Source organism: Micropterus dolomieu, linkage group LG17, assembly GCF_021292245.1.
Source record: "Micropterus dolomieu isolate WLL.071019.BEF.003 ecotype Adirondacks linkage group LG17, ASM2129224v1, whole genome shotgun sequence".
Classification (NCBI taxonomy): domain Eukaryota; kingdom Metazoa; phylum Chordata; class Actinopteri; order Centrarchiformes; family Centrarchidae; genus Micropterus; species Micropterus dolomieu.
This window is the reverse complement of record NC_060166.1, coordinates 2,600,097-2,624,130: the sequence shown is the minus strand read 5'-3', so window position 1 is coordinate 2,624,130 and position 24,034 is coordinate 2,600,097. Positions and strand designations below refer to the sequence as shown.

Below are 24,034 nucleotides of genomic sequence, written 5' to 3'. Positions count from 1 at the left end.
TCTACTGGGATTTTCACAAAGAGCCATCTCTAGGGTTTAAAGAGAATGGCTCGAAAAAGTGAAAATATCCAGCGAGCGGCAGCTGTGTGGACAAAAATGCCTTGTTGATGTCAGAGGTCAGAGGAGAATGGGCAGACTGGCTCGAGATGACACAAAGGCAACAGTAAGTCAAATTAACGCTGCAAGCGGCTATGGGTGGGTCCTCACATGTGTAGCATGTGCAGGTGTGAGGCGATTGCGTTGCAGATTCTGGAGCTCTGCCTGTGCGGTTGTGAATTTGCCACGCGTTTCCGACGCTGCACAAAGGTGTCACTTCCTGTGTCCCCTTTGTGGTGCTACAGAGCACTTGTGGCTATGAAAATAACTGAATATTGGCATTTAGATGTGTTCGGGGTGGGACAGTTAATCAAGCATGTGTCTTTGGTACGGATTTGAGCATGTACAGTGAAAAAGTGAACACTTCCAGTTTCATGGCGAAGCATGGAACTTCGCTGCCACGCCAAGGATACGCCGTTAAAGGAAAATCCACACGCTTTACAACATGACATCATCAATGTGTTCAGGGTTTTCTGAAATAGTTTTTAAGTAGATATAGCCAACCTGCAAGAAGTGCTTCATCATAGAAGTAGTCACTTCCTGTTACCAGTAACTGGTGCTAAGAATATGAGTGACCACTGGCTTGTAGATGCGTTCAGGGCGGGACTCTTATCAACCATGTAAAGTCTGGTGCACATGTGACTATAGACACTGAAGTTACAACAACTTCCTGTGTCATGGTGAAGAGTTTAACTTCGTCACCATGCCACCCCCACGCCGTTAACTGCAACCTCACAAGTTTTACAGCATGGCTTCATGAATGTGTTATGGTGCTTTCAGACCAAAAGCAAAGTGAGCGTTCGGGGAGGTGAGTTTACATACAAAGTCAATGCAAAGACGCATAGAGCGATTTCCTGCGCTATGACTTTGAGTGAATATTGCCACATGGGTGTGTTCAGGGTGGGACTCTTATTATACATGTAAAATTTGGTGCAGATATGAGGATATGCACTGAAGTTATAACAACTTCCTGTTTCACAGCGAATCATCGATTTTTGATGACAAGCCACGGAAAAACTGGTCGACTGTTTTGTACAACTTTTAATGGTCGATGGGTTTAGAGTGCACAGCGAAAATTTTAAGTCGGTCACACTAATTCTCTAGGAGGCGTTTGTAAAAGTACGGAGCCTATAAATCATCCAAAAATGACCATAAAATTCAACAAGAGTACTAAATTGCATGTGCATTCTAAATATTGCACATGCAATTGTAGTACCCGTTATGGGTGATCAACTAAGAATTATTACTACTGCAGCTGGGGCTCTCCGCAGCGCCACGCCACTTTCTAAATTCTTCATCTCAGACAAGAAGTCAGGTCGAAACGAAGTTTGCTGTATTGGCATGAATGTCAATACAACAGTATTGCCAAAGCTAAAGGAAAATACATAAAAACATCGTTCATTGAATAAATAAAATAAATAAATAAAATACTTTTATTTCTATATGTTGGATATAGAATAATATCCAATATTAATTTCTCTACGTCTTCTATCATTACGCCTGTGTCTCCTTCTCGCAACGATAACAGCAGCCATGTCGATGCAACACTTGGTGGTTTGCACCTTCCTTTCAAACTGTATTAAATACAGATGCTGTTGTACTCACATGAAACTGCTTGTAGGCTCGTTAGATCACATTGCGTGTAGTGAATAAATGTATTTGCATGTTACCCTCCCATTACTTTGCAGAATAAAACTGAAACGCCAAAAGTAGTAAATGAACAACAGGTGCTATCTTGTACTTTTGAAAGACGTCAATCTGCGTGCACACCATCAGTAGATCAGCTTACGTGGTAATTTACTGGTGATATCAAGTTTGCAAACGTTTTTACTCACGCAAACCTTTTGTAAATCTGGCTCAAAGTGTGCAAATTGCCAAAAAAGACCATTAAATCCAAAATGGCCGAAATCGGTCGCTCTTGGGTGTCAGGCATCGCTCCAAGAGGCTTTTTTGTGCATCTGGGCATGATACACATACCACAGAAATTTCGTACACGTAGGTAAAACTTAGTCCGGGGGCTTCACGCTCATGCGTGAAATCCATAAAATACAAAGTTTTTCGCCACTCCTGAATTTTATGCAAAGTTAGGTGAGTTTTCGAGTATGTTTAGGCCCCCAAAATTGAGGTTACTTTGCAGAAAAAAAAATAAATAAATCCCTTCAGTTTCAATAGGGACCTCACACGTTTCGTGCTCGGGCCTAATAAATAAATAAATAAATAAATAAATTATCCCTTCAGGTTCAATAGGGACCTCACACGTTTCGTGCTCGGGCCCTAAAAATAATAATAATAATCCCTTCAGTTTCAGAATCAGAATCAGCTTTATTGCCAAGTAGTGTTTTACACATATGAGGAATTTGTATAAAAATATACAACAACAAAGATCAACAATATATATGTGCGACGTGCCAGGTCTGAGCCCGACACGAGATGAAACCGTATTTACATGTGCAGAGACATTTGTATCATTTGCAAGGGGGGAGTGTCAGTGGGGGACCCGGGCCTTGTTAATGAGGCTAGTTGCAGACGGGAAGAAACTGGTTTTGTGGCGAGAGGTTTTGGTCCTGATGGACCGCAGCCTCCTGCCAGAAGGGAGAGTCTGAAACAGTTTGTGTCCGGGGTGGGAGGAGTCAGCTGCAATCTTTCCTGCCCGCCTCAGAGTCCTGGAGGCGTACAGGTCCTGAAGAGAAGGAAGACTGCAGCCAATCGCCTTCTCTGCAGAGCAAATGTAACGCTGCAGCCTGCCCTTGTCCCTGACAGAGGCAGCAGCGTACCAGATGGTGATGGAGGAGGTGAAGATGGACTCAGTGATGGCAGTGTAGAAGTGCACCATCATTGTCTTTGGCAGGCTGAACTTCTTCAGCTGCCGCAGGAAGTACATCCTCTGCTGGGCCTTCTTGGTGAAGGAGGTGATGTTCAGCTCCCACTTGAGGACCTGGGAGATGATGGTGCCCAGGAAGCGGAAAGAGTCCACAGTGGTGACTGGGGAGTCACGCAGGATGATGGGGGAAGGTGGGGCTGTGCTCTTTCTGAAGTCCACGACCATCCCCACTGTCTTCAGAGCGTTGAGCTCCAGACTGTTCTGGCTGCACCAGGTCACCAGATGGTCGATCTCCCACCTGTAGGCGGACTCATCCCCACCAGAGATGAGCCCCTTGAGGGTGGTGTCATCCGCAAACTTCAGGAGCTTGACGGACTGGTGACTGGAGGTGCAGCTGTTGGTGTACAGGGAGAAGAGCAGAGGGGAAAGACGCAGCCTTAAGGGGAACCGGTGCAGATGGTCCTGGAATCAGAGACATGTTTTGCTTCCTGTCCGTCAGGAAGTCAGTGATCCACCTGCGGGTGGAGTCAGGCACGTTCAGCTGAGAGAGCTTGTCCTGCAGCAGGGCCAGAGATGAAATCCACAAACGGGATCCTGGCGTAGGTTCCTGGGGAGTCCAGGTGCTGGAGGATGTAGTGAAGGGCCATGTTTACTGCATCGTCTACAGACCTGTTGGCTCTGTAGGCGAACTGCAGGGGGTCCAGGAGTGGGTCTGTAATGGATTTTAGGTGGGACAACACAAGGCGTTCAAAGGACTTCATTACCACAGAGGTCAGGGCGACGGGTCTGTAGTCGTTTAGTTCTGTGGTCCTTGGTTTCTTGGGGACAGGGATGATAGTGGAGGCTTTGGAGCAGGCTGGCACATGGCATGTCCCCAGTGAGGTGTTAAAAATGTCTGAACACCGGAGACAGCTGATCAGCACAGGTCTTCAGGGTGGATGGGGAGACCGTTGACTTCCCTCTCTGTGATGAAGAGAGGAGGGGAGGGGGTGGAGCTGGCCAGCTCTGAGGAAGGAGGGGAAGAAGTGGTGGACTGAGGCTGAAGCTGAGCGGAGGAATCACGGGGGATGGTGTCCGATTGACTCTCAAAGCGTCAGTAGAACTGGTTCAGCTCATTTGCCAGGCGAGAATCGTTTATGGAGTGGAGGACTTTGGGTTTATAGTTTGTGATCTGTCTGAACCCCCTCCAGACAGAAGTGGCGTTGTTTTGCAGAGAACTGGTTCTTTAGTCTCTCTGACTAGTCCCAGTGGAGCGCATGTGACGGCGTGATAGACACTGCTAACTGTGGTGTAGCAGTGATCCAAAGTGTTCCCCTCTCTGGTTGGACACTTTATAAACGGTCTGTATTTGGGGAGTTCTTGGCTGAGATTTCCCCTGTTAAAGTCACCGAGAAAAATAACAAGGGAGTCCGGGTTTGTCTGTTCCACACACAGTATCAGGTCGGCCAGCATGCTCTGTGCGTCCTGAACGTTGGCGTGCAGCGAGATGTAAACACCGACCAGAGTGAATGAAGCAAAGCGCGGAGTCCGGTATTAGTTCAGACAGCCAGGTCTCCATGAAGCACAGAACAGAAGATGAATGAAAGTCTCTGTTTTTCCCCACCAGAAGCTGAAGTTCGTCCAGTTTGTTGCACAGTGAGTGCACGTTGGAGAGAAATATTGCCGGTAGCAGTGTACGGAGACCCCGCCGGCGAAGACGCACAAGTGACCTGGCTCTTCTCCCTCTCCTGCGGCGCTTCACAGCGCGAAGGACAGCGAGCGAGCCCTTCACCAAAATGTCCAATAATTCCACTGATGATGCAAGAAAAGTGGGAATGAAATCCGCTGGAGTTGTTCCCCTGATGTTCATGAGCTCCTCCCTGGTGAAAGAGCACCGGGAATCACAGCCAAAAACTGAATTAGCACACAAAAACAAAACAAAGCGCACCTAATACCGAGGCAGCTATACTGAGCACCATCTTGGAAGTGGGAGTTTCAATAGGGACCTCGCACAGTTCATGCTCGGGCCCTGAAAAAAAAAAAAATCCCTTCATATCATTCCACGATACTGGAATTTCTAAGTTCAATACAATACCTTGAAAAATATCGACATTCAATACCATTCTCGATAACTTCGGGAACATTAATTAAATTACTGAATATAATTACTGAATTATCTTAGCCACTTATCTTAGCTCTCACTCTTATCAGGTTAAAAAAACATGATTCAAACGGAGCGAATGAGACGAGAAGAAAGCTCTGTGAGTGACAGGAGGCGGGGCTATGTGGGCACTGCAGCGGTGTGTGTATCTGCTCGCTGTCGGGAGAAGAGAAGCCCAATGTCAGGATCGATACTGTGGAAAATGAATATTAAAACCGTTCTTCCTTTTTTTAACAAGCTAGGTTAACACACTCACAGCCTAACTGCATCTATGCAATCACATTACATAATCTAGATATGCACATTGGCATATAGTCTACTATATAACTAAATGCCTGCCTTGTACCTACTTGATGTTTTCTTTTCCTTGAAAAATAGTATGCTCATTTTCTTTAAAACTGTGCCATTAACCTGAAGATGAAATGACTATACGCACTGCGCAGCAACAACCGCATATGTATTGAGGAAGTGGATCAGGTGATTGATTGCGGAATGTTTTGTCTTGTGATTTTTTTTATGCTGTAGTGGTGAAACGTTACCAGTGGAAACACTGCATGTATTTATATGTGTAACAGAGCAGAGTAAGGGCAGCCATGGCCAACAGTGAAAGATGTCAGGTTCAAGAGGAGGAAAAGTGGAGGAAGACATACAAAGTGAGACTTAAGACAATCTTAGTTCATTTTGGACTGTCACATGAGTGAGAAAGGTTCTTCATCTAGTTACAGCACATGTCAGAGAGAAGGGAGGAAGAGCAAGACAAGAAATCCAACCACCTCCTCTCAGTTAGTGAAGAAGTCATCACAAAAAAAAGAAGGCGGATAACAGACGAGCCATGAGTTCAGGTGCAGTGTGTGACCCTCCAAAAATATCACAACCTGCACATCACATCTTTCTTTACAGCAAAATATGCATGATAAATTCCAGAGGGGTTACAATGCAACATCACAATTTCCAGAACGGACACAGTCAGTGCTGCTAAGAGATCAGTCTGTCCCTTGTCCACATCCCAATCAACCGATAACATTTAAGCATGATTGCACGTAATAAGTAGTTTCTGGAACAGCTACCTTTTAGGGATTTTACATCACTTATGTACAGTGATTAATGAAAATCCAAAAATAAATCACCAAAAATCTCAGATTATCAGATCTGCAGACAGAGCCAGCCCATTCAGGGGTACCCCAAGGCTCAGTGCTAGGGCCCCATCTCTTCTCAATTTACACCACCTCACTGGGGCCGATCATTCGCTCGCATGGAGCAGACTCTACCTATCTTTCCCGCCAGACGACCTCACCGTCTTGGCGCGGATCACAGACTTTCTCTCGGACATATCTGCATGGATGAAGGCTTGCCACTTTCAACTATACCTCTCTAAGACTGAACTCTTGGTCATTCCAGCCAAAAGGACTCATGTCACTCCATTGCTGTGTGACCTTCACTGGCTACCCGTGGCCTCCAGAATCAGATTCAAGTCACTAATGCTTGCATACAGAGTGACTACCTAAACTCCATAATACAAGTTTACGTTCCTTCTCCGCCACTACGCTCCTCCAACGAACGCCGCCTGGCTCTGTCCTCTCTTCACACAAAGCAATCCCAGTCCTGGCTGTTAGGGTTAGATGGAACAAGCTACCATATGCCATCAGAGCAGGTGCGTCCCTCTCTAACTTCAAGAAGCTCTTGAAAACTCATCTCTCCCGCCTGCAGACACTCACTAACTACAGGAGACCATTCCCAAACACTGCTGGCACTCAACGACTGGCTGACGATCTGAATGGATTTTACTGTAGCCCACAGTCACACCTCTTCTGCACTTCAACACCAACTTCAAACAGTCACCTTCCCACACTGCCACGCTGTCACACCCCCTCTCCAACCCCTCACCTGCATTCACGATCTGTGAAGAGGATGTGCGGCAGCTCTTCCAGAGGCAGAAGATCAAGAAGGCTCCTGGCCCCGACGGTGTGTCTCGATCCTGCCTGAAAATCTGTGCAGACCCGCTGGCCCCCATTTTCACACAGATCTTCAACAGATCACTGGAGCTGTGTGAAGTTCCCTCCTGCTTCAAACGCTCCACAATCAACCCGGTCCCCAAAAAACCCTCCATCTCTGGATTAAATGACTACAGGCCTGTCGCACTGACATCTGTAGTCATGAAGTCCTTTGAAAGACTGGTGTTGGCCCACCTGAAGGACATTACAGGCCCCTTGCTGGACCCCTGAAGTTTGCCTACAGGGCTAACAGGTCAGTGGATGATGCAGTCAACTTGGGACAGCATTTCATCCTTCAACACCTCTACTCTCCAGGGGTATGTGTGCAAGGATCCTGTTCGTGGACTTCAGCTCGGCGTTCAACATCAGCCCAGACTTCCTCAACACCAAGCTCACCCAGCTCACTGTGCCAGCCTCCACCTGTCAGTGGATCACAAACTTCCTGACTGACAGGAGTCAGCAGGTGAGGCTGGGGAACATCACATCCAGCACCCGGACTATTAGCACTAGCGCACCACGGGGGTGTGTGCTCTCCCCCCTGCTCTTCTCCCTCTACACCGACTCTACAACGACTGCACCTCAGGAGACCCATCTATCAAACTCCTGAAGTTCACTGACGACAACGGTCATCGGCCTCATCCGGGACGGTGATGAGTCGGCCTACAGATGGGAGGTTGATCAGCTGGCTCTCTGGTGCGGCCAGAACAACCTGGAGCTTAACACACTCGAAATTGTGGAGATCAGTGGACTTTAGGAGGAACCCCCCTACTCTGCCCCCCATCACCATCCTAAACAGTCCTGTGTGTGCTGTGGAATCGTTCAGGTTTCTGGGATCCACTATATTCCAGGACCTAAAGTGGGAGCCCAACACCATCATCAAGAAGGCCCAGCAGAGGATGTACTTCCTGCGCCAGCTGAGGAAGCTCAACCAGCCTAAGGAGCTGCTGATCCACTTCTACACAGCCAGTCTGTTCTCTGCACATTTCAGGACTGCTACCAACAATCTGGACGAGTTTACAGAGGATGTGACGTCCTACATCAGCTTCTGTGAGGACACATGTATACCAACACGCACTAGGGTGAGTTACAACAATGACAAACCCTGGTTTACAGCCAAACTCAGACAGCTCAGGTTGGAAAAGGAGGCATTTAGGAAAGGGGACCGAGCCGGGTGCAGGGCGTTAAAGTACAGGTTTAGTAAGGAGGTGCGAGAAGCTAAACGACTGTACGCAGAGAGGCTAAAGAACCAGTTCTCTGCAAACGACACCACTTCTCTCTGGAGGGGGTTCAGACAGACTAACTACAAACCCAAAACCCCCCACTACATCAACGACTCTCGCCTTGCAAATGAGCTGAACCAGTTGTACTGCCCCTTTGAGAGTCAATCGGAGACCATCCCCCCATCACTGACTTCCTGACGGACAGGAAGCAGCATGTTAAGCTGGGAAAACATGTCTCTGATTCCAGGACCATCAGCACCGGTTCCCCTCAAGGCTGCGTTCTTTCCCCTCTGCTCTTCTCCCTGTACACCAACAGCTGCACCTCCAGTCACCAGTCCGTCAAGCTCCTGAAGTTTGTGGATGACACCATCCTCATTCGGTTCATCTCTGATGGTGATGAGTCCGCCTACAGGTGGGAGATCGACCATCTGGTGACCTGGTGCAGCCAGAGCAGTCTGGAGCTCAATGCTCTGAAGACAGTGGAGATGGTCGTGGACTTCAGAAAGAGCACAGCCTCAAGCTCCCCCATCATCCTGTGTGACTCCCCTGTCGCCACTGTGGACTCCTTCCACTTCCTGGGCACCATCATCTCCCAGGACCTCAAGTGGGAGCTGAACATCACCTCCATCATCAAAAAGGCCCAGCAGAGGATGTACTTCCTGCGGCAGGTGAAGAAGTTCAGCCTGCCAAAGACAATGATGGTGCACATCTACACCACCATCATTGAGTCCATCTTCACCTCCTCCATCACCACCTGGTACACTGCTGCCACTGCCAGGGACAAGGGCAGGCTGCAGCGTATCATTCGCTCTGCAGAGAAGGTGATTGGCTGCAATCTTCCTTCTCTTCAGGACCTATACACCTCCAGGACTCTGAGGCGGGCAGGAAAGATTGCAGCTGACTCCTCCCACCAGCTTCTTCCCGTCTACAGCTAGCCTCATCAACAAGGCCCGGGACCCCCACTGACACTCCCCCTTGCAAATAATACATATGTCTCTGCACATGTAAACACTATTTCATTTCATATCATGCACAAACCTGGCACATTGCACACATTTGTTAGTAATTGTTAACCTTTCTTGTTGAATATTTTTACATTGTCAATTTATATATTTCGTGGCAATACGTCCGCACTACATAAACCCAGAATAATGCACATGTTCTGCAAATAGTTATTGTTTTTCTCTATTCTTTTTAATATTCTTATATAACTTGCACTGCATTGTCTATTCCATATTTTTATATTTCTACATTTATTTATGTCAACTATATGTTTGTCTACATGTAGCACCTTATCACCAAAGCAAATTCCTCATATGTGTTAAACACTACTTGGCAATAAAGCTCCTTCTGATTCTGATTGTCTGTGCAATAACCCAGTAACTCTGTCTCTAATAAGCCACCTGTTTACTGGCTACCGCCTATTATTTATTCATCTTTCTCTATTTCAGAGCTTTTCATATTGTATATTATATATACTGTATACCAAATCCACCTACCTCAAGTACATAATACCTGCACATATTTATTGCAGCATCCTTTGCACTATGCTCCATCACACTGTGTACATGTGTACATGTATGTGCACCTGTATATCACATCCACTTCCGACATGTACATAATAATAATAATTATGATCATTACACTATTGTCTCAATCTGTCTATATTGTTTTTGTTTATAGTGTATGTATGTGTTCTCTATACTGTAGCCTGTGTGTGACTGATATTATTTTTTTTTTATCTTATTTTATAATTGCATTATTGTATAAGTAAGCACATTGTGAGCATTTTACAATCCTGAGTCAAATTCCTCAAATGTGTACACATACCTGGGAAATAAAGCTGATTCTGAAAATATGACCATTTTGGGTGAAATATCAGTTTAAGCCTTATCTGTAAAGTAAGAGCATCTTAAAAAATCAAAACTTATCAATCACAAGGAGTGATCTCCGATGAAGGAGCACTGACATTAACCCACACAACACATATTGTAGCTGCATGCATGAGCACACACACCCACACGTTCGCTGTCCAACAAACTAGAGTTCTACCTGTTCAAAGTTTACTCTCTTTTCAGGAGATCCTTTTCCAGCACATTTTAGGTTACATAATCTAGTCTGAGATGCCTTTTTCAGGAGAAAATGTCATTTTTTTCTCTACTGAAATATTTACTGAAGAATATTTGATGAGTGCATTTGGCAGAATGCATGACACACCCATAAGAGTTAGTCAGCAACCTTGTTAGATTAGATATCCAGTCCTGCATAATCATAATTCAACCTTATATGGCCCTAACTTTCATCTGCTGCTTACTGCAAGATTTATACATTTCTTCTCAATTGTTCACTAAGCTGGGAACCCTGCTATGGCTTAAAAAGGACTTTAAAAAGTGAAATGCTGTTGGCAAAGTAAATGTCAATATCATGTTGTATCGCAAGTGGTATGAAATTGAAAACGGAATTGTATATGAAGCATTACTTCAAAATCCATCAGGAAATACTTATACCTATGCCATGTTTTAAATAAATGACATGAGATGGAAATTGAGGCCTTGTGGAAAGAAATCAACATCTAACTATAAAAGAAAGAATCTGTCTTTCTTTCTGTCCTCTCCACAAACGTTCATCTGATCGACATCACACTTGCATTGCTGAGGAGTGTAGTGTCAAAGTTGCTGCAACTTGGCCAGATGGTGGTGCTATAACAACAAACTTTACATTTTGGCCTCTCACCTTTGAACTGCAAGTCTCAGGAACAAATGTTTGTTTTATGGATTCTGTGGGTCCAGATGAAACTTTCCCGTCTCTTTTTTTCACACATATTTTGTGCTTTCATCACCAAATGTAGTACAGAATATCTCTGGACCAAGCCGGAGTCAAAGTTCCTTTCTCAGATTTTTGAGATTCAAAATATAGAAGTTGTTCTATAACTGGCCTCCCGCAAGCAGCCATACATGGTTCTCAACAACACTGTAAGCAGCAATTCCAGGGGCAAAGCAATCAGCCCGCTCAAAACAGCCACTGCACTAGTATATTATTTTTTTCTGCAAAAACAAATTTTTAGCTGATGCTCACCACCATTGGTTGAAATAAAAAAAAAACTGGCACCACAGCCCCTTCTCTAATCCCCTCCTTTAGTGTTATATACCAACACTGCAGCTTCACAAGCTATAAGCATGAATGGAGGAAATTTAACCATGTGACAACTAAGAATAAAGCAAGAGAGTTGAAGCAAGTTCAGGCTGAATCTGCCCAGGAGCAGCTATATTTTAGTGCAAGGCTCTAAGGAAAAAAATTTCAATGTAGAAAACCACACTCTTAGATCCAAAGAATTGCTCTTTATATATATGGTTGGAAAAGGAGACCATACAGCTGAGCAATCCAACCCATGACAGAGGGAGTCAGTTTATCAGAATATTTCATCTAAAGGCTATTCATCTTTTTTAGAAAGCCACGCCTGCTGAGGCAGGTGAGGCGTACAGGTGTGTGTGTGTGTGTGTGTGCTGTTGATTTATTAACATGAATCATATAAGATGGAGAAACATGATTTGAGTGCAGATGAAATGTTCTGAGAAAATGTCTCCTGAAGTACAAGCAGACAGTCCAGAAAGAAAAGAGAAGAGAGAATGCCACAGTTTCCTGGGAACTGTTAATTGAAAATGCAGCAAATGGCGCCGATATTAGTACAATGATTTTAAGAGAGGGTTGTACACAAATATGGAGAAAAGAAAAACACATTTCCAGGAAACACCAACTTAAAACCAAATTGAAAAAATGAAGAAATTGAAAAGAATCAAATGAATAAAATGCAAAAAAAGCTTTTTTGCTTCAGGGGGAAAGTGTCTGAGGGGAAAATAGATTCTCCAAACTTACTGCTTTTTTGTTTTCCTTTTTTTCTTTTACTGTTGCTTTATTCAGTAGAGAGTGGCAAGTAGCCTACAGAACAGAGATGAGCACAATCATGGTCACAGCAGCAGCTACACACACACACACACACACACACACACACACACACACACACACAGCCCTAACCACTCCAGGTGTGCACACATTCACATCTAGTAAAACAGAAAAATCCAAACTGCTGTTAGAAGAGTGTTCATCACTGGTCAGGGACTTGAAGCGTGTCCATGCATGCGCTAGCGTGGTTTGACTTCAGCAGACTGTTTTAGTGTGTGTGTGTCTGTGTGTGGGCGCCTACACAGTTGCAAAAGGAAATCCAAGATGGAGAATGAGAAATCAAAGATTTCAACACATAGAAATATAAAACCCAGACCACTTTTATGGGGATGGGTATGAGTAGAAATTAAATCTTCCTTTCTTTTCACTGTAGTAAGGGCAAGGCAGCGGTAGCAGCAGAGTGAAACTGCCTGGACATTCAGGTGGCACAGACAGTCAAAGTGAGTGTGCAGAGGAAAGTGTATGTGTGCACTGAAGTTGGACTAAAGCACCATTTGCTAGACATATTTGGTGATACAGGCCAGTCAGCTGTCACTCTCCCATGTTGTGACCACACCTAAGCCATCGTTAGATTTGGGCTGAAGCAGAGGGATAACTGGAAAGGCTTATGCAGAGCTGCCAAATTTGGATGTTTTCTGCAAAAAGAAGTCATGCTGATGGACAGAGAAAGAGTAAGGTGTGAGGGACACGTGCCCTGACAGGGCAACCCTCTGCCTGTTACATGCTGTCTGTGAGCTCAATACACAGCAGCAAATGGGAAGCCAATGGTAGTTATAGTTATCACAGTCATTGCTAGACATAACATCAGTCACATTTCAATGGTCTAGTGTTAGCTCGTTTGTGTTCAGAACATCGAGCAACTTTATTTAAAATGGCCCCAGAAAGTTAGTGATGGGGATCTCCAGTCCTTTTGTAGAAGGTTTAAAACCTAACCTGCTCCTTTGGTATCACTGCTTATAACCTGAAGAATGTGTCGCCAATGCAGTTTAATGCTATGCTAGTACTATATATCTGCCCAAATCTCTCCAATGTCCACTATCAAAACTTACAAGAAGAATGAATCCTGCTGCAAAATGATCTGATCAGCTGAAACCATGGCAGTGCAAAGGGTTAGGTGTGGCCATAGTGAGATTTTTTCTGACACTAATCTTTGCCAATAGTCTATAAAAGCTGGACTGAGCCTGTCTTACCCCAGGTGAACTTGTTTTTCTTCAACCACAGCCATATTTAACTAGCTTTTGTCACCGTCACTATGATAATATTAGTAATAACCATGTATCAACATGGGAGCCCCTCTCTGGACATGATGTGTACATCACAACATGTGATCACAGGCTTCTGCAGTTACACCTGCCTGTTTCATGTATAAGGCCCTTTACTCTGAGAATAGAACTGCTGCTCACTGGGACCTGCATTAGTGTCACACAGAGCTCGGCTTTTATTCTTGGTAGGGAAAATCAAGCCACACTTCAACACAAACACTACACTGTGAAGACTACTTTCACAGTTCTGTGACTAGGGATTTTTAGTTTTTATTTTCACTATTGATAAAGAGATTTCTTAGGGGCTTAATTTAGATAGCAGGAAAGGGACGGCAGGTTGGAGTTATAAGCTTTCCCCACAAGTGTGTGTTCACTGATCTCTCAGCTCTAGTTCTTTGCCTCTGTCACTGTCCTTCTTTATCCTGATTTATACTTCTGGGTCGAGTCTACTGATCCAAGCCAACCAATCACAGTTTTTGCGGTCTACATCGCTGCGATGTGTAGTTAAATTTTTCAGGAGGTGCACATCAGGCGACGGCATAGATTCAATGGAGAAGTAGGCTTTAGGGTGAATGACAGTCAGGCACCAGGCTTGCAGATATCGGTGTTCTCTGGGAAGCTTACATGACCTAACCTTACTGGCTCCTTTAGATTCCAAAGTGTCATAAGGAATGCATTGGAGCCTCAGCATCAGACAGATGGCTGCTCAGGTTCAGGCCAGTCTCTTTAAACTTCGCTGTGTAAGACATCTGTCTCTGAAAACCTTCTTCCTCACACCTGACAGATGGCTCATAACATTTCTTCTCAGCTGCTGTTCTCACATTATGCTGTGAGTGTGTGTATTAGTATACATTAGTATGGGTCCAACTGGAAAGCAGCGCTGTCTAACCGTCATGACGGCAAAAGCTAGGAAAACAAGGGCCTGTTTTAGAATCCCAGTGTTGGTGTATGGGCCCAGTAGAATGTGTGTAGAGCTGAAAGGTATGTAGTGGTGCAGTGAGTGGAGAGGCAGCAGCTTGAGATAAGTGACAGTGCACACACACAGGTAAGGGCAGAGAAGCGGGGGGGGTCTACCTGGTAGAGACAGTGGCAGACACTGCGCAGCTGTGGGGGGAACTCGCTGGATGAACCGATGATGGCCTGGAAGAAGCGCTCCGTGATCTGCAGGAGGTTCCGCTGGTTCTCCTCCAGGTTCTCTCCTTGTTCCAGCCTGATGAGACAAACAAGGAGCTCCTGTCAGTGACGTCCAGGTGTAGACTTACAAAACTTCTCTTCACTTATGATACAAACAATTACCCTAATAAGTAGGAATTCCAATCACAGTCTCAGTGCTGACTGCGCTGCTCCACACTGTTGCCTACCCACAATGCCCTCCCTCTAGTACTCAATCAGCCAATAGCGGGCCTCCAAAGGTGATGTGTCATGGCTGCAATCAAATCAGTCATCACATACCTTATCATAATTAAGACTACCCAACATGCATTGTATCTAACGTTACATATGCGTCACTGTACTGAAGATATTTCCCTATGAACATGTATGTGTTGAAATGGTTTTGGTTTTCTGAAACAGAACACCTGACCTAAAAATGAAACAAATGTATTTTTCATGTTGTTTTTACAACTTTACATTCACTATAGCTCTTTTAAAAACTAATACATCAAAACAGGAAGATGTATTCATGCTGAATCCATCATGTCATAAAGTGAATGCCATCTTTTTCACATCAAAAACTTGTGACTATACATTTCTGTACAAAGCTCAGATCCAAGTGAGTGGACCTTGCGTGGAGATCATTTTCCAACACATACTGATCCTGAAAAAGAATCACTCCTATACAAACGCGGTTTAAATCATTGGTAAATAGTATGTACTTGTACATCGCCCTTCTAGTCTTAAGTCTTCTTAGTCTATATAAAAAGAAACCGAGACACAGATCCTTCCCTCATGTCATGAGTGTTACATAGTTTGCCCAGCAGAGGGCACTCTGCAGCTCCCGTGTTGAAAACAGCAGTACACATCCACCACAAAACAAAACAATCAGCTGACCGGAGCAGAATTTAGAAATCCAGGATAACAGAAAAAGTGAGGCTGGACCTAGGGTATCCTGGCTTTATCCGTTTCACAAAGGCCAAACCAGGCTGATGAGGAGCGACTATGTCAAACAAGGTGGAAGTAATTCAGATAAATGCATGTCAACAGCTTTATTCAAGAGACCACACAGTCGATCACAGATTTATTGATCCTGAAATGGAAAACATGTGTGCAGTGTACTTTAAAAACAGTGAGAAACTGCGAATAAAGGTTCACGATGAAAAAAGCACATATTAAATAAAATAAACACAGCCGCAGTATTAAAACTGCAAGAAAAAGCGTGGCAGACAATAGAGGAGAGACTGAATACGTAAGTAGCTAAAAATATCACTGCTCTTAACTGAAACTATAATAATTACAATGTTACCATTCATGATAAGGTTCTGTCATAGCTTTAAAAGTTCAGTGTGTAAGTGATTTAGTGATATCTAGTGGTGAGGGTTGCAAATTGCAGTAAATGTAAAAATGTAAATGCTCTGTATTTGTATAGCACCTTTCTAGTCTTTTCGACCACTCAAAGCACTTTTACACTACATCTGCATTCACCAGTCATACACATTCATACACTGGTGGAACAGCCACCAGGGGCAATTTGGGGTTCAGTATCTTGCCCAAGGACACTTCGACATGCAGCCTGGAGGAGCCGAGATTGAACCACCGACCTTCCGATTAATGGGCAACCGGCTCTACCTCCTGAGCCACAGCCGCTAAAGCTGTCTATTTCACTGTAATAAATATACAGATGTCAATAAGATGGTGACCTGCATGAGAAATAAAGAAAAAGAAATTGGTTATGATAATCATCTACTTATAGTGATCAATCTGACCCAGACAGACGTGATCACAGCTTTAATGTATGGTGTCTGTGTTGAGCAGAGTGCCCTCTGCTGGTAACCGGTTCACAAACCTCTGCAGCCCTCTCAACTAATGTGTTGTGAACAAGCCTAAACACTTTCTAAGAATAAGAGCAAAATTGCACAAATGCCAGAATTATGTTACCATGGTATTACTGAATGGATACTACATGTTATCAGAGCAGAGATGCAGGTGCTTACCTTGTGGGGTCCACCTCAAAGCTGATGTGTTCATGGGTGGTGATGACCCCTCTTAATAAAGGCTCCAGTAGCTTCTGCAAGTATGCTGCACCATATACCTGCCATAAGACAATAGAAAATAAAGCCAGTAATGTACATACAACATGTCCATTTAGGCTGCCATTTCTAATTATTTCATGACAGAGGCATGCTGGGTTTTCTACCTTGAAACAGAAGGTCATTATTTTGCTGGCCAGGCTGTTTCCTCTGAAAAGAGTCTGCATGGAGTCGGCCAGCTCCACCTCTTTAGAGAACATGTTCCATAGCAGCTGGTAGAGGAGGTGGCGAGAATCAAACAGCGTCACCAGGACTCGGGCTAGCTCATCCTAAAAATACAACACGCGTACACAAGTGTTGGAAAATGTATGCATGCATTGTACACACTTTATTAGGTTCACCTGTTCATTTGCTTGTTAACCCAAATAGCTAATCAGCCAATCACATGGCAGCATTTAGGATGCAATGCATTTAGGCATGTAGACATGGTCAAGACAACTTGCTGAAGTTCAAACCGAGCATCAGAATGGGGAAGAAAGGGGATTTAATTGACTTTGAATGTGGCATGGTTGTTGGTGCCAGATGGGCTGGTCTGAGTATTTCAGAAACTGCTGTTCTACTGGGTTTTTCACACACAGCCATCTCTAGGGTTTAAAGAGAATGGCCCGAAAAAGTGAAAACATCCAATGAGCGGCAGTTGTGTGGACGAAAATGCCTCGTTGATGTCAGAGGTCAGAGGAGAATGAGATGACAGAAAGGCAACAGTAACTCAAATAATGGAAAAATGTTGCCTGGTCTGATGAGTCTTAACTTCAGCTGCGACATTCAGATGGTAGGGTCAGAAACAACATGAAATAATGGGTCCATCCGCGCTGTATTCAGGCTGCTGGTGTTGGTGTAATGGTGTGGGGGATATTTTCTTGCACACTTTGGGCCCCTTAGTACCAACCGGGCTTCGTTTAAAGCGGCAGCCTTATTCAGTATTGTTGCTGACCATGTCCATCCCTGTATGACCACAGTGTACCATCTTCTGATGGCTACTTCCAACAGGATAATGCACCATGTCACAAAGCTCAAATCATCTCAAACTGGTTTCTTGAACATCACAATGAGTTCACCGCCTCCACAGGCACCAGATCCCAGTCCAACAGAGCACCCTTTGGGACATGGTGGAACAGGAGATTTGCATCATGGATGTCTCATGTGCATGACTATTTACACCACACATCGCTTCCCCGGAGTCTTCTTCTTCGCCCACCATGGCAATTCCCTGTTCGATTACCCTACATTTCTTCAGACAAACGCTCTGCTTGCCTATTTTCATACCACTTCTCAACGACAAACAGGATCCCCTCAATGTGGTCACAACGTATGTCCTCACAACTATTCACACAAATCTCTTCAACCTCCGTCCTCTCCCCCAGGCCTCCCAACAAATCCCAAAACGCCACCTGACACTGGCACTGCTCAACAATTGATCATTAAGTAATAAAACCCTCATCCTGAACAAATACATCACCGACAATAAACTGGACTTCCTCAGAATCACAGAAGCCAGGCGAGCCAATGGAACTGGTAGATGAAAAAAATCCACCAGCCAAACATATTTTTCACTGGCAAAAATAATTACATGCCTTTTTATGTCATGTAAACATTCATTTCAGTACTTTTAAAGCTCGAGTGTGTAATATTTCTGAGGATCTATTGACAGAAATGTGATATAATATCCATGATTATGTTTTCAGTGGTGTATAAAGACCTTACATACGTACGTCGCTGTAGTTTGTCGTCATGTTTCTACCATAGCCGACAACGGACAAACAGCACTACAGAGCGTGTTTTGTCATCACCGCGTTCTTCTTCTTCTTGTATAATTCCGGCAGTGTCGACGCCCGTCAGTAGATTAAATGCATCCGTAGAAGAAGAAGAGGAAATAATAACAATCTCAGTCTCTGAGTAGTCTTCTGGTTTATTAGAAGTAAGAAGAGAAGTGATATTTGGACAAATGAACAAGGATACGTGTTGAAATGAAGCCAGACAGAGTCGGGACAGATGCAGACAGATGATGGCAGATAGAAGGCTATAATGTGGGACAGATGTTTTCAAAGCGGTGCTGAAGTTGTCTGTTTTCTGCTGGACAGGTAATTAACTTAAGTTTGTCAGACTTTAGCGATGCAAATGAAAGCTGTTGTTTGTTAGCTTTAGCTTGAAGCTAGCCCTAGTCATGAGAGACGTGAGGTGTTTCCCCTGTCAATATCTAACTTTGGATTAATTTCATGTCGCCTACTTATTCTCCAGCCTGTGGGTTGGCTTTGCCGATTACATTAGCGAGACAATCAGCTGATCAGTAAATAAAACTATAACGTTAGCTTAGAGCATGGAAGCATCAGCCAGCTGAACTTTTACCTTTTAAATCACCCAACCAGAGAAAGACATTCTGGACAAAGGATTAAACTTTGCTATTACACCACAGCAACTACCTATAGTAGACCTCATCACAGCTACAGAATCGGCCATTAGGAAAAAACAAATTAACAGAAACAGAAGCGGAACAGCTCAGACTAAAGGTATCTGCAGCCCTTTCTAATGCGAAGGCCCCCCCTCTGAGCAAGGATCAAAACATCACTATCTTACCTGCTGACAAAGGAAGATGCACGGTAGTCCTTAACACAGCGGACTACCAGAACAAAGTCAACATACTACTAATGGACACAAACACATATGAGACACTGAGACGAGACCCAACCAGCGGATACAAGAAAAAGGCCATAGAATGTCTACAACAGTTACAGAAGGACAACACCATCAACCGTGAACAATATTACTGTTTGTATCCTGGAGAAGCCATTCCAAGCATTTATGGACTACCCAAGATACACAAAGAAGGAGTCCCACTCAGGCCGATTATCAGCAGCATTAACTCGGTCACCTACAACATTGCCAAACACATTTCTACCATCTTAGCTCGTTTGGTGGGAAACACGCCTCACCACATCCAAAACTCTATTGACTTTGTAAACAAAGTTCGAGGACTAAAACTGGATCCAGATGAAACCATGGTATCCTATGACGTGACTTCTTTGTTCACCTGCATCCCCACCATAGAGGCAGTAGAAAGCGTTAGGAAACGGCTAACACAAGACAACACCCTGGACAACAGAACTAGCCTCAGCCCTGAATGTTTCACTGAGTATTTCACTGCATGTGAAATACTCTGGTCAGCAACGCATCATCCGTCCTGAACCCGTCGCGCTGCTTTTCTTCTTCTTGTTTTAATTGTGGGTGCTGCTGACTTCCCTTCACTGTTACAGAGATGTTCTACATGCTGACACCGGCTTTACTGGAGGGGTACGTAGCTAACAGCGGGGACAAATAAACCGGAGAGGGGAAATATTTTAACGGGAGGACAACGGGAGAGAACAGTAAAATACGGGAGAAGCCCAGGGAAAACTGGAGGGTTGACAGATATGCACATTACTGTGGTAGCCAGCTAGCTAAATGCTAAAAACACTGCAGGTACTCCAAGCACGACTTGACGGCTCCCGGCTCAATCCCCTAAAGCCCACCCTCTCACATATCTACGCCAATCAGACACAAGTAACCTGAAATGAACATAAACAACAACCAATGAACCTCCCTAATCCGTCTGTTACACGATTGTGGATCCCTTGGTACAGTGGGGACCAACACACAACATCTGCTGTTGGATTCTTGTTACTGTTGGAAAAAGCTATTATATGACGATATCATACCGAATATGTTTACCCGCCAATGTGGCGGGTAGCCTTCCAACATTTAGCTGCCAAACGGAAAATCTACCCGCACGTGGTGCTTGGCGGGTGTTCATTTCCACCCCTGTGTGCATGTAAAGGCAGGCAACCCAAAACTTTTGACAAGACTCGAGTCACCAAATCTCATTTATTAAAATTAACTAATCTTTTGTCATTTCGTTAATTTTAACTAGGCTGGTTATTGCGGCGCTGCAGCCTTCTAGTGGGCGATTTTTAAAAAAACAGCGCAGTTCTCAAACACAGAAGGCTGCCTGGCTTGCTCTAATTGACAAAGTATAATGCACAAATTCACCTCTTGATCTTTCTCTATCATGGTTCTATAAAGCCCCATGGAGCCACAACCAAATTCAAACCATGTAAAAACCACAGAAATATGTTGTCAATATTCGATTAAGCCACTACTCCGTCCATTTTCACAACCTTTCCTGAGTATACAACATTACATACATACATTATACAAGTTTCACTTTTTGAATGGAATTACTGAAATAAATCAACTTTTTGATGATATACTAATTATATGACCAGCACCTGCATATAATTATAATTACTATCACTATATCTCTAAAGTGCTCATTCATACAGTAACGCCTATCCATGAGTAAAATCTATATATTAACATCAGATTTACAGGGAATATATTGAAGTAATAAGCCTGACACACTAGATGAATAAAACACACTCTTATTAAAATTTAACAAATTTAATAATGATCTCAAACACTGCAGGTTGTTCACCAGTGAGGAGCTGTGAAACAACAGCACGGCTCTGTCGATAAGTAAAAAGTAAAAGTTAAGTTGCGTTCTCCGGCGGACCGGATCAGCTGTTAGCTGTAAACAAACCACAGGGCTAACGCTAACGTTGCTATGTGGCTGTGTTTTAATGGCTTAATGTCCGGGTCTGTTTGCTTTGGAGAGGAGACTACCTCTGTGGTAATTCAGCTCCCGGTAGAACTGTGTCAGAGCTCTGAAGTGGAGCGGACCCAGAACAACTCTCATCAGCTGTTGGCTGTAAACACTAGCAGAACTAAAGTTACGGTGCAGCTGTGTTAAAACTATAACTTAGCGCAACATAACTGCGCTGTAATAACGTTATGCTTTATAAAATGTCACAAAATTATCAAAATAGATATTAGATATATGTCAGTCCAGTGACTGTTACCTGACAATAGACTTGCCTCTCATTCCCCGGTGCAGGCAGGAAGTCAGATTCCGAGGAGAACCCATGTGAGCGCTGAACGATTAGTTCATTCCTGCTCCACAGTAGCCGAGATGTCACGTGAAAAATGAACGACTCAAACCCAGAGACCCACAGTTGAGAGTCGTGAACTAATCATTTCTGTTTCCTGTGCTGACGGAGACCTTGCAGCTGCTGTGTAACGAGTGAACGTAAGAGTCCAAGACTATTCACGCATGCGTGAAAATGAACGAATTACTCACTGAGACAACCCGTTCCTCCTGAGTCACATACAAGATTAGGTCAAATGAACGAAACGTTCTTTGAATGACACAACACTAATATTATACCCACTGTCAATGCAATGTTTGAAACTAATACTAAATGAAGAAGAGTTACGCACCCACTGGGACCCAGGAACCACATTAGCCAGTGCCATGGCGATGGGCAGCTCTCCCTGGTCTCCCATCATGGTGACCAGCTCCACCAGCCTCTCAAAGCGATCAGCCAGAACTGTCTCTGCCAGCGTGTCAAACTCTGTTCCCTGCTGCAGGATCTTGGTCAGCACTTCCATGAAGGTGGCTCTAGTCTGCAGGTCCTTGTGGTAACCAAGACCTTAGGAGAAAGAAATGAACACTGGAACTCATGGAAAACACTGTTGGTAACGTCTATGTACATTTTTCAGTTGCGATGTGTGATGCTGTGGCTGACCTACCGATGGAGTGCATGAGGCCGCTGTCTACGTTAGCATTGAGCAGATTGGACATGGCCAGGACAGTGCAGTGTCGAAGGGAGGCCAGGCGGCGGGACATTCCTCTCTTTCGTCCCCCCACTGCTTGGCCCTCATCCTCCACCTCACTGCAGTCATTCAGCAAGTTCATGAACAGGGTGAAGTACCTGCACAGCACCACAAACAAAAGCTCATTTATTAGAAAAGATCTTTTGCCCCCAGTACAATATATTCAAAGGCTTTGACACATTCATAATGCTTCAGTCATCCAACCGGACCACACGCTGGAGTGTGTTCTCAGATGATCATGACTTGAGACTTAGGAGTACTACTGATAATCTTGTGGAGTGCAGGGCAGGCTGGATGGACAACCTGCCTGTATACCCTCATAAAGGATGTTGCCCACAAATGTTGAGTATAAAGCCATCATCATGAAGAGCCAACAGAAGGCTGGATGCTCAGACCGAGCACTCCACATCACACCACCACGGTGTGGAACAGAGGATCCTGGAGCTTATTTTTATGCCACGTCCTGCGCAGTGAGCGTTTCTTCTGACAAATAAAGTCACCTCTTTCTTTTTAATTAAATTTGAGGACCATTTTAGACAGAGAAGATGGATGGTTTGAAAGAGGTGTCAAGTAAGCCATCTACACCCGGGTTGAGAAGCCGTCGCTGAACAGGGGAGGGGGTCTACGCCACCACTTATCCCCCACTTTACAATGCAGTCCTATCATCACTTCCCAGGAAACTCAACAAACGTAACCTCTTGGCCTCAGGTAGCACTAACGACCATAACAACTGTCGTTACAACAGCCAGGAACACCAACGAACCAGCGGTATCGATGACCCTGGCAAACGACCCCACTGAGGTTAAATAGCTGAGTTTCCCTGCCAGTCAGTCAGAACTGAAGAAGTCCTTTAGATGAGGGACAAAACGTCTTCCAGTATCTTCAACCAAGTTCAGTTGCCCTAGACTTTAACCTTCTTTGGATAACTATGACCTGGATGACTGAGAATCTTCAAAGACGTACAGTATATTCATTTCAAGACATGTTAAAGAGGCAATTTGTAGTTTTTTAATGAAGTTACTTATCAATAAATAACTTTTTTATTGCCTATATAAAAATATACCACACACCTGCTTTCTCTGTCCCTTGGAACAACCACTATTGTGCCTCCTATGTAAAGGAATCGGGTCGGATTTTCAGCATGTGCACTCACGAGCCTCTTGCCTACTGATTCTGAACCGGACACACAGCAACAACACTGCAGCTAATGAGATGGAGGACCTCAACCGCCAAAACCGACAGAGTTGGCTTTCATCGTGTTGGACAGGTAAACTAACACTACCGCTAAGCATGTGAAACATACTGTGGTGATGACATTGACTCAAGTCAGATAACATTACTTTCCACATTACTTCACCAGCTAACAATCCATGTCAAAATCCTGTGTACCACCAGTATTGGGTCAAAGTGTTGATTTTAGCCTGCAAGAACTGATGTAATGGTACAAAGCAAATGTGGAGCGGTTTGTTTTTACAAGCCTATGGTGATGCTAGACAGGGGCAGCCTGCTAACGTTACATTAGCATGGACCTGCTCTTCTCCCTCTGCACAAACGACTGCACCTCAGGAGACCCGTCTGTCAAACTCCTGAAGT

At 44.4% G+C, this 24,034-nt stretch overlaps 1 protein-coding gene across 1 annotated transcript in view; it reads right to left on the bottom strand.

Moving 5' to 3' along the window:
* The window catches only part of nf1a (neurofibromin 1a), a 176,119-nt gene that overhangs the window by 98,697 nt on the left and 53,388 nt on the right, over nt 1–24,034 (bottom strand). Inside the window, exons 24-29 of the mRNA XM_046075025.1 lie at nt 22,358–22,539; nt 22,046–22,257; nt 16,843–17,004; nt 16,640–16,737; nt 14,565–14,700; nt 12,142–12,204 (exon numbers count right to left, since the gene is read on the bottom strand). Of these exons, the coding sequence (XP_045930981.1) occupies nt 12,142–12,204; nt 14,565–14,700; nt 16,640–16,737; nt 16,843–17,004; nt 22,046–22,257; nt 22,358–22,539 (853 nt within the window). The remainder of the gene's footprint in view (nt 1–12,141; nt 12,205–14,564; nt 14,701–16,639; nt 16,738–16,842; nt 17,005–22,045; nt 22,258–22,357; nt 22,540–24,034) is intronic.